At 40.7% G+C, this 12,600-nt stretch overlaps 1 protein-coding gene across 1 annotated transcript in view; it reads right to left on the bottom strand.

The window, feature by feature from the left end:
• Nucleotides 1-557: 557 nt before the first annotated feature.
• Nucleotides 558-12,600, bottom strand: part of tprn (taperin) — a 29,835-nt gene continuing 17,792 nt past the window's right edge. Inside the window, exons 2-4 of the mRNA XM_005725576.2 lie at nucleotides 4,960-5,161; nucleotides 2,921-3,045; nucleotides 558-1,829 (exon numbers count right to left, since the gene is read on the bottom strand). Of these exons, the coding sequence (XP_005725633.1) occupies nucleotides 1,767-1,829; nucleotides 2,921-3,045; nucleotides 4,960-5,161 (390 nt within the window). The 3' untranslated portion in view covers nucleotides 558-1,766. The remainder of the gene's footprint in view (nucleotides 1,830-2,920; nucleotides 3,046-4,959; nucleotides 5,162-12,600) is intronic.

The raw sequence follows: 12,600 nt of genomic DNA, 5'->3' as shown, positions 1-12,600 counted from the left end.
CCGATCTTGAAAGGAAACAGGTGGGATGTCACTGAATGGATTAATGAGGATGACATCATTAAGAATTAAGTGCTACAGTCTCCAACGTGTTAGATGACATCATCGTGTTTTGGAGGCACGTCATTGAGACGCTTTTAACCTTCTCCTCTAATTTGTCACCAGTCTGTAGGCTTCTCGTTCTTTTAAGTGCACATTTCCTCTACAGCCCACTCTTACTTCCTCATGAGGTGCAAAACAAAGCTAAAAGCATGACAGTGCAAAGACATTTATCAACCAAGACTCCCGGACGAAACATAGAAGTTGTAAATCCATCAGAGAGAAAGACAAAGCTCCTGATGGCAAAGAAAAATTGCATCTGATTGGAGAAATAAAATGTAAAAAAATACATGAAATAATAAGCAGAAGAGATGAATCCCAGTGGAGACAGTACAACAATACTGGCCGAAGAGTGGATGCGAGGCCTTTACAGGAACTCTTTAATCAGTTGGCATTATGAGCATATAAAAATATGAATAATAAAAAAAAAAAAGACACACAGACACACACACAAACTTTCATTCTTTCTCACAAAACGCCTTTTTTTTTTCTTTTAATGATCAATCACAATCACTGTTGCCTTCAAAGTGGACCGCCTTCTTTCCCTGTGGAATGTGAAAGTAGATGAGGTCCGACTGGTCTGGCGGGGATCTTTCGGAGCCCTCACCAGCAAACATCTGTACAAAAAAAACAAAAACAAACAAAACGACCCCCCCCTCAAAAAAAAGCAGATTTCAGACATGCAAACTTCAACGTTAAGCAGGAATAAATACACAAAGAGCTGAGGAAAGGCATCGGGAGGTCTACCAGCTTTCCAGAGCAGATATACGGACACGTGATTTCAGCAATACGGACGTACAGACATTGTTGGCCAAGGTCACTTTATCAAGCATTTAATAAGGAATGAGAGGTGCTACTGATCCCGGGGGGTGGGGTGCATATGTTTCCTCCCTCGTCACATGAAGAAGACATGTGTTGAAGTTTGCTTGCCAAAAAAAAATTAAAAAATCCAGCAGCTTCAATCAGTACATAGTCTGCCAGAAAATATACAAAACCTAACAAAAAAAAAAAAGGCATAGAGAAGCTTTACAGTAAGACAGAACCAACAGAAGTGCTGGATTCAAATCAAAACATGCGGATAAAAAAAAGAAAAAAAAAAAGAGAACAAAGAAATGCATTTGTGGCACCCTTTCACCATTTTTATGTGTATCTGCCGCCAATCTGCTGTAATGACACGCTTCCACGATAACACTGAACTCTGTCGGCTCCTTCCCTCGTCGACATCCTCCAAAAAGAATAAAATAAAATAAAACCTGAAGCTAAATTTGAACCTCGAAAGCAGCAAAAACTTCTACAGCGTGGCAAGGAGGAAGATTCTGGACGCTGACAGATCAACTGTCTGTTAGAGGATCACGGGTTGGGAAAGACAGCCCAGCTGCTTTTTTTTTTTTTTTTCCTCCTTCTTTTCTTTTTAAGATTTGTTGCTTCAGCTTCAGAAAGAAGGTGGGCATTGAACGCCAGCCACCCGGCAGCTCCAATGCGCAGCTGGTAACGTGGCGTGTGGCGGTGCCGTGGCAGGAAATCAGCCAGAAAAACAAAAATAAAACACCCATGTTTCCTGTCTGGTCAGGAAGATGTGCTTATAGTCGGCTGGAGTGTCGAGGTGGAGGCAGTCTGGTCCCACGGGTGAGATGCTGCGATGCTACTGTACAGCTGATTGGTCAGGCAGATCAGAAGTAAAGAGCGGGCTCACTGCTGTAGTCGGTGAGGGAGGAGCTGTCCGCCGGCGTGAGCTGAGAGAAAAGAGAAAGAAATACTTTGAATTAGATAAAGGTATGTAATCTAAGATACCCTACAATAAAGAAAGAATAGAAAGAATCAAACTACTATATGAGTTTTGGTGCAGGCCCTCAGTTCACCTCTGTCCTCTACTTTTAAGTCACCTTTCTTCTGATTGGCTGCCCCTTTACAGACATAAGGCTGGAACAGCAGGTGGGCGGGGCCTCAGTGCCTAAAATGACTATATTAGGCACTAGAGATGAGTTTGGTTGCAAGATGAGCAGATCTATTCCCCAACTGGTTGACATGTGGTCGCTGGAGGTTGCTGCAATCACTAGAATGAAGTTGGTCACACTGAAATCTTGCATGTGATTGCTTTGTTTGCTAGCAGGTTGCTGTGATTACCAGTAGTTTGCTTCTTATCTTCAAATGTTTGCAGACAAATTGAAAAAGTGTAACTGAGACCATTCACCTTCTGGTATGTGCTGGCTGTAGTTTCATAGAGTAAAGGACGAGTGTCTGAAGATAAGACAGCAACTTCAATGCAAACTACAGGCGGTTAAGGCAATCTGCAAGTGACCAAAATAATCACACAGAGGTTTACAGTGCAGCATCCTCTCTTAAACCAATTTCACCCAGCAACTGCCAGCATCCAATTGCCAACCAGTCTCTATGCCTCTGAATGAAGATTCATGGGTAATAGGAAAAGAAAAACACTGTCTGAAACTGTTTGTTCAAAGCATTCTGAAGCCTGAACCTTTCCTAATCATCACATTAAATGTATCACCTACAACTCTATAAAATGATGCCGTGTATAACAGTCTGAATTGCTGAAGTATCACAAGTTTCAGTTTAGGACCCAGTACCTTAATGTGCCATCTATAATCAATAATCCATCTATAATTTTAACCAAAATTCATTAAATCATAAGATGGCAACATACCAACTTTCATGGATGTAAAATATGCTGCTTTTCTCTGTTTCATATATTTGTAAATCAAATACTTTGAGTTGATCGATGGAGGTGAAAAACAGGGGGTCACATCTCCTCCTGTGGAGTCTGAAACCCAACTTTAAGTATGGCAGCTGAAGGCGTTTCCCTCACCATGACCTCCTCAGTTCTCTGTGTCTGCTGGGAGGCGGCATCCTCCTGGTTAATGCCGTCATCGTGTTTGTGCTCCTGCCAGGCGCTGAAGTCCACCGAGTGCTTGGGAATGTAGCTGGACAGATCTGCAGACAAAAATAAATAAATAAGACTAAAACACATTAGATATTAACTGTGTAACTTCCCCCCTGCATTTTTATTTTTATCCAAGTCATTCCGACATTTAGGTTTTCAAGTGTGTTTTTGGTATAAAGAATGTGAGCTGCTTTTAATGACTGTGCTTTATGAGATACAGTATGTGAATACACTGTTGTTAAATCATTACAGTGGCCACTGTTTCTTGGAGGATGAAGTTGTTTCACACAATAGGTTGCTTCAGCCCTGCTGCACCACAGTGGAGACTGTGACAGCAGAGTTCTTAGAAACATTGGTTTTATTTTAATTACTAAGCAACGCCAAAGACTTTTGCACAGCCTCAGTAGAGGTTGAAGAGGGGCGTAACATAATCTGGTGATTTAGAGCTACAATTATGAGCTTCCTTATTGATTTCCCAGTGGCAAAGCACAATATAGTTCATTATGTAACCCAGAGGAGACACGATAGTCATCACGTTTAACAAACATACAAAAATCACCGGTTTAGTTTTTTTTTCTTTTTTACCTAAAAAGGCTAAAAATGCTGCTATTACAGGATCCACTTGTTAGCTGAAGGGCTTATTATATCTGAGTGAGTCAGCTGCTCTCAGATGTAGTAAACAGGACAGCCAGTAGGGGGCTCTGCCATCACACCTATTGTGGCTTACATACTCACTTTACCTCCATACAAATGAGGAGGATGATGATGGCAAAACAAAGCAGTAATGACCTGATTGGACTAGCTTTGCACTTTACACAGCATCTTCCCTTCCTTCTGCACATCGGCAGCTCTCTTTAATCTCTGGAAGCGCTCGCAAATTCTTCAGTTTTGAAATCTGCTGTTTTATTAATATGAACTTGCAGAATGCTAAAAGCTTTATAAAACTGGATCTATGCATGTAGGTAAGTAGTCAGATTAGCAGTCTGATCTTTCAGTGCCATTTTGCCCAGATATATAAATACCCCCAAAAAACCCAAACAAACTAAACCAGCCCCCTTAAAAAAAAAAAGAAAAAAGAAAAAAAGATAAAAATACCACTAGCCTAGCCTCAGTTCATTTAGGATGCGAATGCACTTCACCATTTTAATCTCTGCTCCACATGCAGTGTTTTTTAGTGCTAAACCTTTAATTCTGTTAACATCTGCTTTATCTAATTTGCATCAGAATGTGGCACGTGCTCTGTCTGGTAGGTGTTTTTGCCTAAATTAATTTTGAATAAACCTAAAAGCATAGCTATGTTGGCAACAATTAACATGATTTTTAACTCATTCTAAAATTATTATGAGGCTACACATATGACAAATATGCTCGCACTGAAAGCCTAAAGCCTTAAAGATGAAAACTGACCAAACATGCTCATGCAGACAGGCTAGCCTGATGTTTTTAAGTGATATAACTTGTCATGATAAGCAAACTGCTGTAAAGGTTTTAAGTTAATCTGGGAGCAGCTCACAGTAAAAGTTCAGTAAATGCAGCTCAAGAGTGAAGACAAAGTAGGGGTGTGTTTTTTAAAGGTAGTTAATTTCTCCCACTACTAAAAATACTGGATCAATCATGAAAGGTGATTCGCTGTGATAAGTTTGATTTACATGGCTGGTCGCTTGCAAACTCTCCAGGCACTGGTTGCCTAGGTAACCCTCTAACGTCTGAAGTGAGAATTTAAAACTAAAACTAAAACTGAAAAAGTTTGTCCTTGCAAACAAAAAACTTGCAAGATAAGTGCGACTGCAAATGCACTTATCTTGCAAGCTGTGCCATTAAGTACAATCTGAGCCAGTGGATTTTAGGGTACATTGTGATGAAGATAAATAAAATAATAATAATCCTCATCGTCATCCTCTGAGGAACATGAGTATATGAAGGAGATTTGACAGCCAGCTCTTCTTTGTCTCACAAAATCTCACCGTTGCTGTTGGTGGTGTGGGAGGGCGAGCCGGTCAAACTGGCTCGAGGGATGTGGATCCGTCCAACCATGCTTGGCTGTTCGTCTGCCAACTTCTCATCTTGTTTGTCCTCCTCTTCCTCCTCCCCGCTGTCCCACACGCTGCTTTCTGATGGATACTCGTAGGTGCTCTGGAGGCTGGACTCGTTGAAGGAGATCTTCAGCTGAAAGATGTGCAGAAAAATGGGTGTGATCACCTGCTGTTCTTTTTAAACATCTGTACTTACGAATATTTAAACTCTTAAAATATAAAGTCCTTTGCTGTAAATCCACATGGTCATACATGTATGTTTCATGTTGAGTGAAACATACATGTATGACCATTATCAAAGAGCTCAGTTCCTGTCTCTTAACTTGATGTTTTTGCGAAGATATGATGTGAAATGTCCAATTATGCCCCACAATATCCTGCAATAAATATAAAGAATCTTTCCAGAAGTTCCCGGATTTGGATCAGGAGCATCTACACAAATTAATCTCTTCTAAATTGGAGTAACTTCCTATCTTTAGTAAAAATAAATAAATAAATACCAATCCCTTGGTTATCTGCTTGGAAATACTCCTAATGCTAACAAACACACCAATAACACCTCATCACCAGATTCAGCATCTCACTCAAGCGTTTTTGTTTGAAATCAGCATTGAGCTTCTTGTAATCGCTTTCTACAACTGAAATACCTCAAATTCTACCAACATGCATTTATTTACTTCCTGGCAGAATAATTTGACGCAACGCCGCCTTGACTTATAAACCTGATTTGTTTACAGGCCAAACTTCTCCTTTCCCAGCACAGATTTGAACTTGACACTCGCAGCAGGCTCCTTCAAGAAGGCTTCGTTTTATGAGCCCAGTTAAACTGAACAGGTTATTACTTCCTTATTGCTGCGTAATTATACTGTCGATACTGAGCATCGCGTGTCTCAGTCATTTGATGACACTGCAGTCATGGCAGTTTAACTCGATGCAAACCCACTTCTTCATAACTTATTCAGCAAAGCTTTTAATTAGGATTCCTGCAGAGCCAGCTGCAGTTTGTTCACTCATCTGAGGCTACGTGTGCTGTACTTTGTGTGCCCTCTAAGTGGGACAGGTGGCAGCCTTGCAGGAGCTCGAGGGCCTGTGATTGATTGTCTCAGAGTATGCGGCGAGACGCGCCTGTCTGGCAATGCTTCAGAGGCTTGCAAACACAGATCTGCGGGGTGAGACGAGCCCTCGCACTTTGCTGGGCTGTGTAATGAATGCAACAGAGGTTTAAGCTGTCAGGGAGCATTTATTCTAAAGGGAGACATCTCACCACCTGTCTCCTGTCGCCTGTACTGAAATCTACAGGTGATGTGATCAACATGTATGTGCATCAGCTGTGCTGCAATCATATCTGCCTATCTTGCCGACAAATCCAGGTATCTCTGTATGTGTTTGCCCATTTTTCACAGCTCTCAAAAACCATTCTCTTGTAGACTGGACGTAAAAGACGTTCGTAGCCACCGTATCATCACATCCTGAACCAGCTACCCTGCTGGCTATTCAAAGAAATGCAAGTTCAGGAAACATCCATTCTGGCTTTTCTTCTACTGTGTGTGGGCCTCACCTGTGTCAGTACTCCTGTCAATATATCCTCAGATTTTGCGATTGTGTTTCTCCTGTTCTGCACTTTGTGTCATTCAGCGACTGTTTTGGATTGAAGGTGACTTGACTATTTGATTATTTATCAACATTAGCTCAGCTCCTCTGGCTCACTGAATGCATTTTATGTTTATTAGTAGCAACACGTACACACTTACACACACTACTGCCTGCATGTCAGATGTTGTGGCTACAGAAAAAAAGCTTAGTTCACTAGTTTATACAAATTAAAGCTAAAATACATCTTCCATTTCTGAAAGCTAACAGGAATTAAAAAGCACAAACATATGCAAATACACCATCTTGCCATCAGTACACGCCTACTGCACATGATTTTTCTGGAGTCAAGTGTGCAGCTCTCTTCCTGAGGGCTTTATTTTGAAGTTGGCAGAAAGTCTATAAATGGTTTATAATAAGTTACTATTTCTGTCTTCTGGTCGGATGTAGGCGTTGCAAACTCAAAAAGCTTGTATTTTTTCCCCCTGAGTTGCCATGGCATTCAAAACTGACACACACACACACAGACAAACCTGCTGTTTGTCTGTGTCTTCCCTGAGGCGATCAGCTGACTGTTCTTAACCTGCTGTACCTGGCTCCATCAACTCTGCAGGCCGTGATCTAAATCTGCTCTAATCTCCATCACAAGGCCGCCCTCCACCACTCAGAGCTCGCAGTTAACCTATATTATAAAACTTCTTTCCCCCGGATCCTTTATGTCCTCTCTGTAATTGATAGTCGGAACAGGAGCGTTTCCAGGTGTGGCACAGAGGATAAAGAAATCTTGCCGAACTATAATACTAAACCACTTGTAAACTGATTGAAAGTTAAAATGGTTTTAAGTGTGGACAGACCTCCTGCCTCCATAAATATGTATTAAAAGATGTGTAACAATATAATGACTGCAATTAAACACAAGGTTCAAAATTCAGCCTGTCTGTGACCATAAAAAGAGGATGCAATAAATAAGGTGAACTGTGCATTATATACACATGTTGTATTAGGTTCACCTTCATAAAGTAAGAGTTCAGTTTGTTTATTTTCAGCATTATACACTGAAATATATCCACCCGTCCAGTAGATCAGTAATCCTACAGTGTTTCTATAACCACTACCCAAAAAATACAAGCAGGTATATCTATCCATACAGACATACAGACATACAGTGTAAAGAAAAACAAGAATCTTGATTCTTCTAGTGTACACTATGAAGACAATTACTCTCTCTTGTGCACTTTGGCTAAGGTAACAAAGAAGCTGATGCCAAAAAGAGAGCAAAAGGAAGAAGCAGGTGGAGGATGATTAAAAAACCCATCCATAAATGGGTTATAGCCAAAGGCGACATTGTAAGTGATGGCATCCAACAAAAATCTAAGTCTTTAATGAATTTTGTTGTATTTACTAAGCACTGAAAACCAAAGTATGATCACACCTCAGCGAAAGAGCTGCCTATTGGAATAGGTCTATAAAAATGTTTTGTTTAAAGCTGTACATTTAATTCCTTATTATTCTGTACATTGGCTTGGAAAACTGGTAATTATGGTAGTTAAGGTTAGAAAATATTGATAAATGCTGAAATTTGAGAATGAGGCCAAAAATCTTGACCCGACTCGCCCGACCACTGTCAAGTGTTTACGTGTGAGAACATCCAGACAAGTGTCTATGAGATTTCGAACTTTAGAAATCAGTTTTAACTGCTGAAGTTTAGTGACAAACCACATCTGCCGTACGTCCGTTATCATATCCTGATGATATGACAGTTACCAATATCTGATTAAGGTTAACAGAAAGCTCATAAAAAAACAAATAACAACATATATTAAGATGATAATATCAGTAGGATTTGTGCATATTTTACAAATCTTATTATCTTATTGGTATTAATGTCACGTAAAGCACATTACTGAACAGCTGATGAGTGTAATGCTTTTAAAGTTTTTGTCTTGTCTGTTTTTCAAGGGAAAATATTATTAAGAAATAAATTAATATGGCACAAAAATCCATGTTAAGTCCAAAACAAATGAGGGGTGGGGGTTAATAGGTAAGTAACAGTAACTTCAGCATTTAAATAAAAGGACTTATTTCTTCCTCTCAACACTCAATTTTACAGTACAAGCTAAATCCATAAACATCATTTATGCCTTTAGACTTTTTTTTTTATGATCATGGTATTAGATGGAAACTTGGGGGTTCAGTATCTTGCTCTGCACTTTGAGAGCAGACTGGAGGAGCTGGTGACCTAACCAGCGACCCCCTGTTAGCAGGCGACCTAGTCTACTTCCTTAGCTAAAGCCACAGTTGGTGTGGAAATGACAAGCCAAGGGTGGGTCTGACTGAGGACCCGAGAGGCACTGCATGCTTATAGGCATCACCATGTGGTAAAGCATGCCCCATTTTACCCTCCATTTTTACTCTTAGTGGGCCGTAATGTACAAAATTAACATTATCCTGAATTCATTAAGACTTTGAGCTAACGAATGAGAAGCAAAACTAATCGGGAGAGTGCATACTAGATGGGTCTCCCCCTGCTGTTCGTTAGAGATAATGCCAGCGTAATTCACTTTAAACCTGGAAGCTACGCCCATCTTTTATATACAGCCTATGGTTCAAACCTCAGTCTGTGACTTTTAAACTAATCATGAGTACTGTTTTCCCAAATATGCCTCCTGACAGCCATGACGAAGCATCAGTATTCAGCAGTAGTAACAGCAGGAACCACAATGCCATTTAAATCCTGTGTACACACACTCTTGACACAGTGTGTTAGCATCTCTGAAAAGGGCCCTCGCTCCCAGAAATCTCTTATTTTTTAGCCCCAAACCTCTTTTTTTTTAAGTTCCTCTGTTAAATCCTACCCCACATAAAAAAAGGTTTTCCTTGCTAAACTGGCATCCTGACTTAGAGGAAGTCTCTGGATGCCAACAGCACGTCCCATCAATAAATCAGGCTTGCTGCTGGGCTCGCTTCCCCTTTCACAGTCTTTCACTTTTTCTTTTTGTCTTTTTTCTTCTCACATGAGACTCGACGGTTAGACGAGACTCCTCTGCAGCGCCTTACTCCGCATCCTCCCTCTCTGACTTGCTGCTTTAGCTGTCCTTTCTTTTCTCCGTAACATGAGAAAAGAAAGGGGAACGAAATTCTGTGCAATTTAATAAAGACCACAACTTAACGGGGATGTTTGTTTAGGGGCCGCTCCCTTCCTGCTGCAGTTAGTTGTGTGGCTCTTTTTTCTATGATAAAAGGCTGCATCATGGAGACAGAAGCGATTCGTCTTCTGTCCTCAGGCTATGGGACAGGCCATACTCACGCCTGCTGTCCTCCTTGCTCACCACAGGGTGCCAAACAGACGCCATTAAACAGGACACTGATTTAGATTCATTTCCACTTTGCCTTGAGAAAGACGCTTTTCATTTTTCCTTGTTTCAGCAGGGTATTTTTTTGATATGCAGTCTACTTTTATATTATTTATTGATAAAGTTTAACGTTAGAAAAACAGTCATCTTCAGGCACTTTTTTGAGCCAGCACACAAACACCCACAGCGATGACACTCCCCAACAGCAGTGGCCTCCTGAGAGAAATACGTCTCAAAAAGGCTACAAACGCGTACGCTATATAAACTAAGATTTACAAACGTTTGCAGCAATTTCGGTGTAACTTTTGGAGCACATGCTTCAATCCACACACAAATACAAAGCAATTTGAACTTTGTAAACTATAATTTATCTAGAATTGATCAATTTCAGCTTCACGAGTTGGATAATTCTCTCTTTCAAAAAGCCCCCTTTGCATACAAATTCCTAAAAATGCACTTGACAGCCCTCTTGCTCACTTACAAAAAATTTAATTTGAGTGCACGAATCACCTGAAACACACATTTACACTTCATTTTTTCATATAAAGTGTGTATTTCTATGCTGTGTTTTTATTCACTTTGCGATGCACATATTGACAGCTGCACACACAACGTGCGAGTAAGGCAGGGTCCAACTTAGGTCACAGTCACACAGGCCTAGAAAGCACTCAGCTACCCGATGGCAACTTCCGGTCATTGGGCTGCTCCATTGTGTAAGGAGGTACAGATCGAGCACTGCCAGAGTCCTGAAAAATTACCTCCAACAGGCTGCACACACCCATGTGTCAAAAAAAGACTGCGAGAGTAGTTTAAGTTACCACCATCCTTTAGTGGAACCTGTGGCAGCCTACGTCAACACTGTGCAGCTGGTTACTGGTGCCCCATTTTCTTCGGGTTCATGTCAATGCAACGTGTAGTGACATTTCTAGAGAGGCCACATATGCGGAAATATAAATCTCACTAAAGTCTCATAAAGGGGGATTACCGAGGGGATATTTGCTGGCTAACAACTTGTGACTGACAACTTGTGACTGACAAGTGCCGTTTCAGTGAGATTTCTGCCAGGGTTCAAAACACAAAGATGGAGATGGCAAAAACACTTGAGGCTTCGTAACAGGACTTCACAAACTGAAGTTAGGGCTCTGACAAATACTTACACTACATTAGACAGGTGGTTTTAATGCTGTTGCCAAGCAGCGTGCACAGCATGTAGACCAAATGTAAAGAATCGTCTGTGTGATTAGATTAATTGTTTTTGAACCAGTAATTAAGCTTAATTATGATGAAGACTTCCTGGAAGGCTGATGTACTTTCACTTCATGGATCAAAAGTCAGATGATGATGTGCATTTTATAAGCAAAGTTACTGATTGATCTGAACTGAAAAAGCACTCAAATATGGGACAGTGTGTGAGACTGCAATAGACAACCTTGTGTCAGGTTTGTCAAGAAACATCTTGATGATCTTCGAGACTTTTGGGAAAACATTCTGTGGGCTGACAGGACTTTTTGGAAGGTTTAAGTCTTGTTACATCTGGCATAAAACCGACACAGCATTGAATAAAAAGAAAATCACACCAACAGTCAAACATGGTGGTGGCAGTGTGATGGTCTGGAACTGCTTTGCTATTTTAGGACAGCTTTCTGTAACTGATGGAACTGTGAATTCTGAAAATCCACCCAAAAAATGCCAAAAAATCCTAAAGGAGAATGTCCGACCATCAGTTCATGCCTTGAAGCTCAAGCTCATTTGGGTTATGCAGCAGGATAATACAAACGCTTTTGGGTTTTGGGTCAAAGTCTGGACTTAAATCCAATTGAGATTCTTTGGCATGACTATGGCTGTGCTGGCAAACTCTTCAATGTGGCCAAATTAAAACAATTCTGCAAAGACGAGAGGGCCAAAATTCCTCCACAGAGACGTGAAACACTCACTGACAGTTACTGCAAGCACTTGATTACCGTTGTTGCTCCCAACAGTAGCACAACCAGTTATTAGGTTTAGGGGCAAACTACTTTTTCACACAGGTCCAGGTAGGATTGGTTTGTTTTTTTTCCCCTTTAATTAATGAAATCATTAATTAAAAAGCATATTTTGTATTTAACCAGGTTCTCTTTGTCTAATATTAACATTTGTTTGATAATCTGAAAGATATAGGTGAAGTCATATCATTTCAGCAGTGTGGTTGATGCTTTTCTTGCACTGAAGAAAAAAAATATTCATTTAGAGCTCAATAAATCAGATTTCTTCCACAAGTTGTTTCCACCCTAAGTTTCATCAGCTGTGTTTTTTGCTCTTCATGCTTTACGAAGCACAAACAGACGCAAGAGAAAGACAAACAAAAGAAGTAAGGGAGAAAAGGAAGAGGCAAGCCAGCTGATGAGATTATGTCTTTATGATTGTGCTTCGGCCAATAAGCGAGATGGGAGCAGTGCCACGCATTTTTTCCAGGCCACCCAGCATGGCGTGTCCTCGTTTGGTGAAAAGTGGCTCTTGCTGAATGGACACACCGAACTGGAAGGCTGCAGACTTACAGCAGAGCTTCAGCACAATAGTTCAGCCCTATTGAGTTTGTTGCAGCATGGGTGCGTTTGTATTTACACGGTGTGCCAGTCTTATGTCGGTATTT

The sequence above is a fragment of the Pundamilia nyererei genome, unplaced genomic scaffold (genome assembly GCF_000239375.1).
Source record: "Pundamilia nyererei isolate P.nyererei 1_Seehausen unplaced genomic scaffold, PunNye1.0 scaffold00016, whole genome shotgun sequence".
NCBI lineage: Eukaryota > Metazoa > Chordata > Actinopteri > Cichliformes > Cichlidae > Pundamilia > Pundamilia nyererei.
The sequence above is the reverse complement of the archived record's forward strand: the minus strand, read 5'-3'. Positions and strand labels throughout refer to the sequence as shown.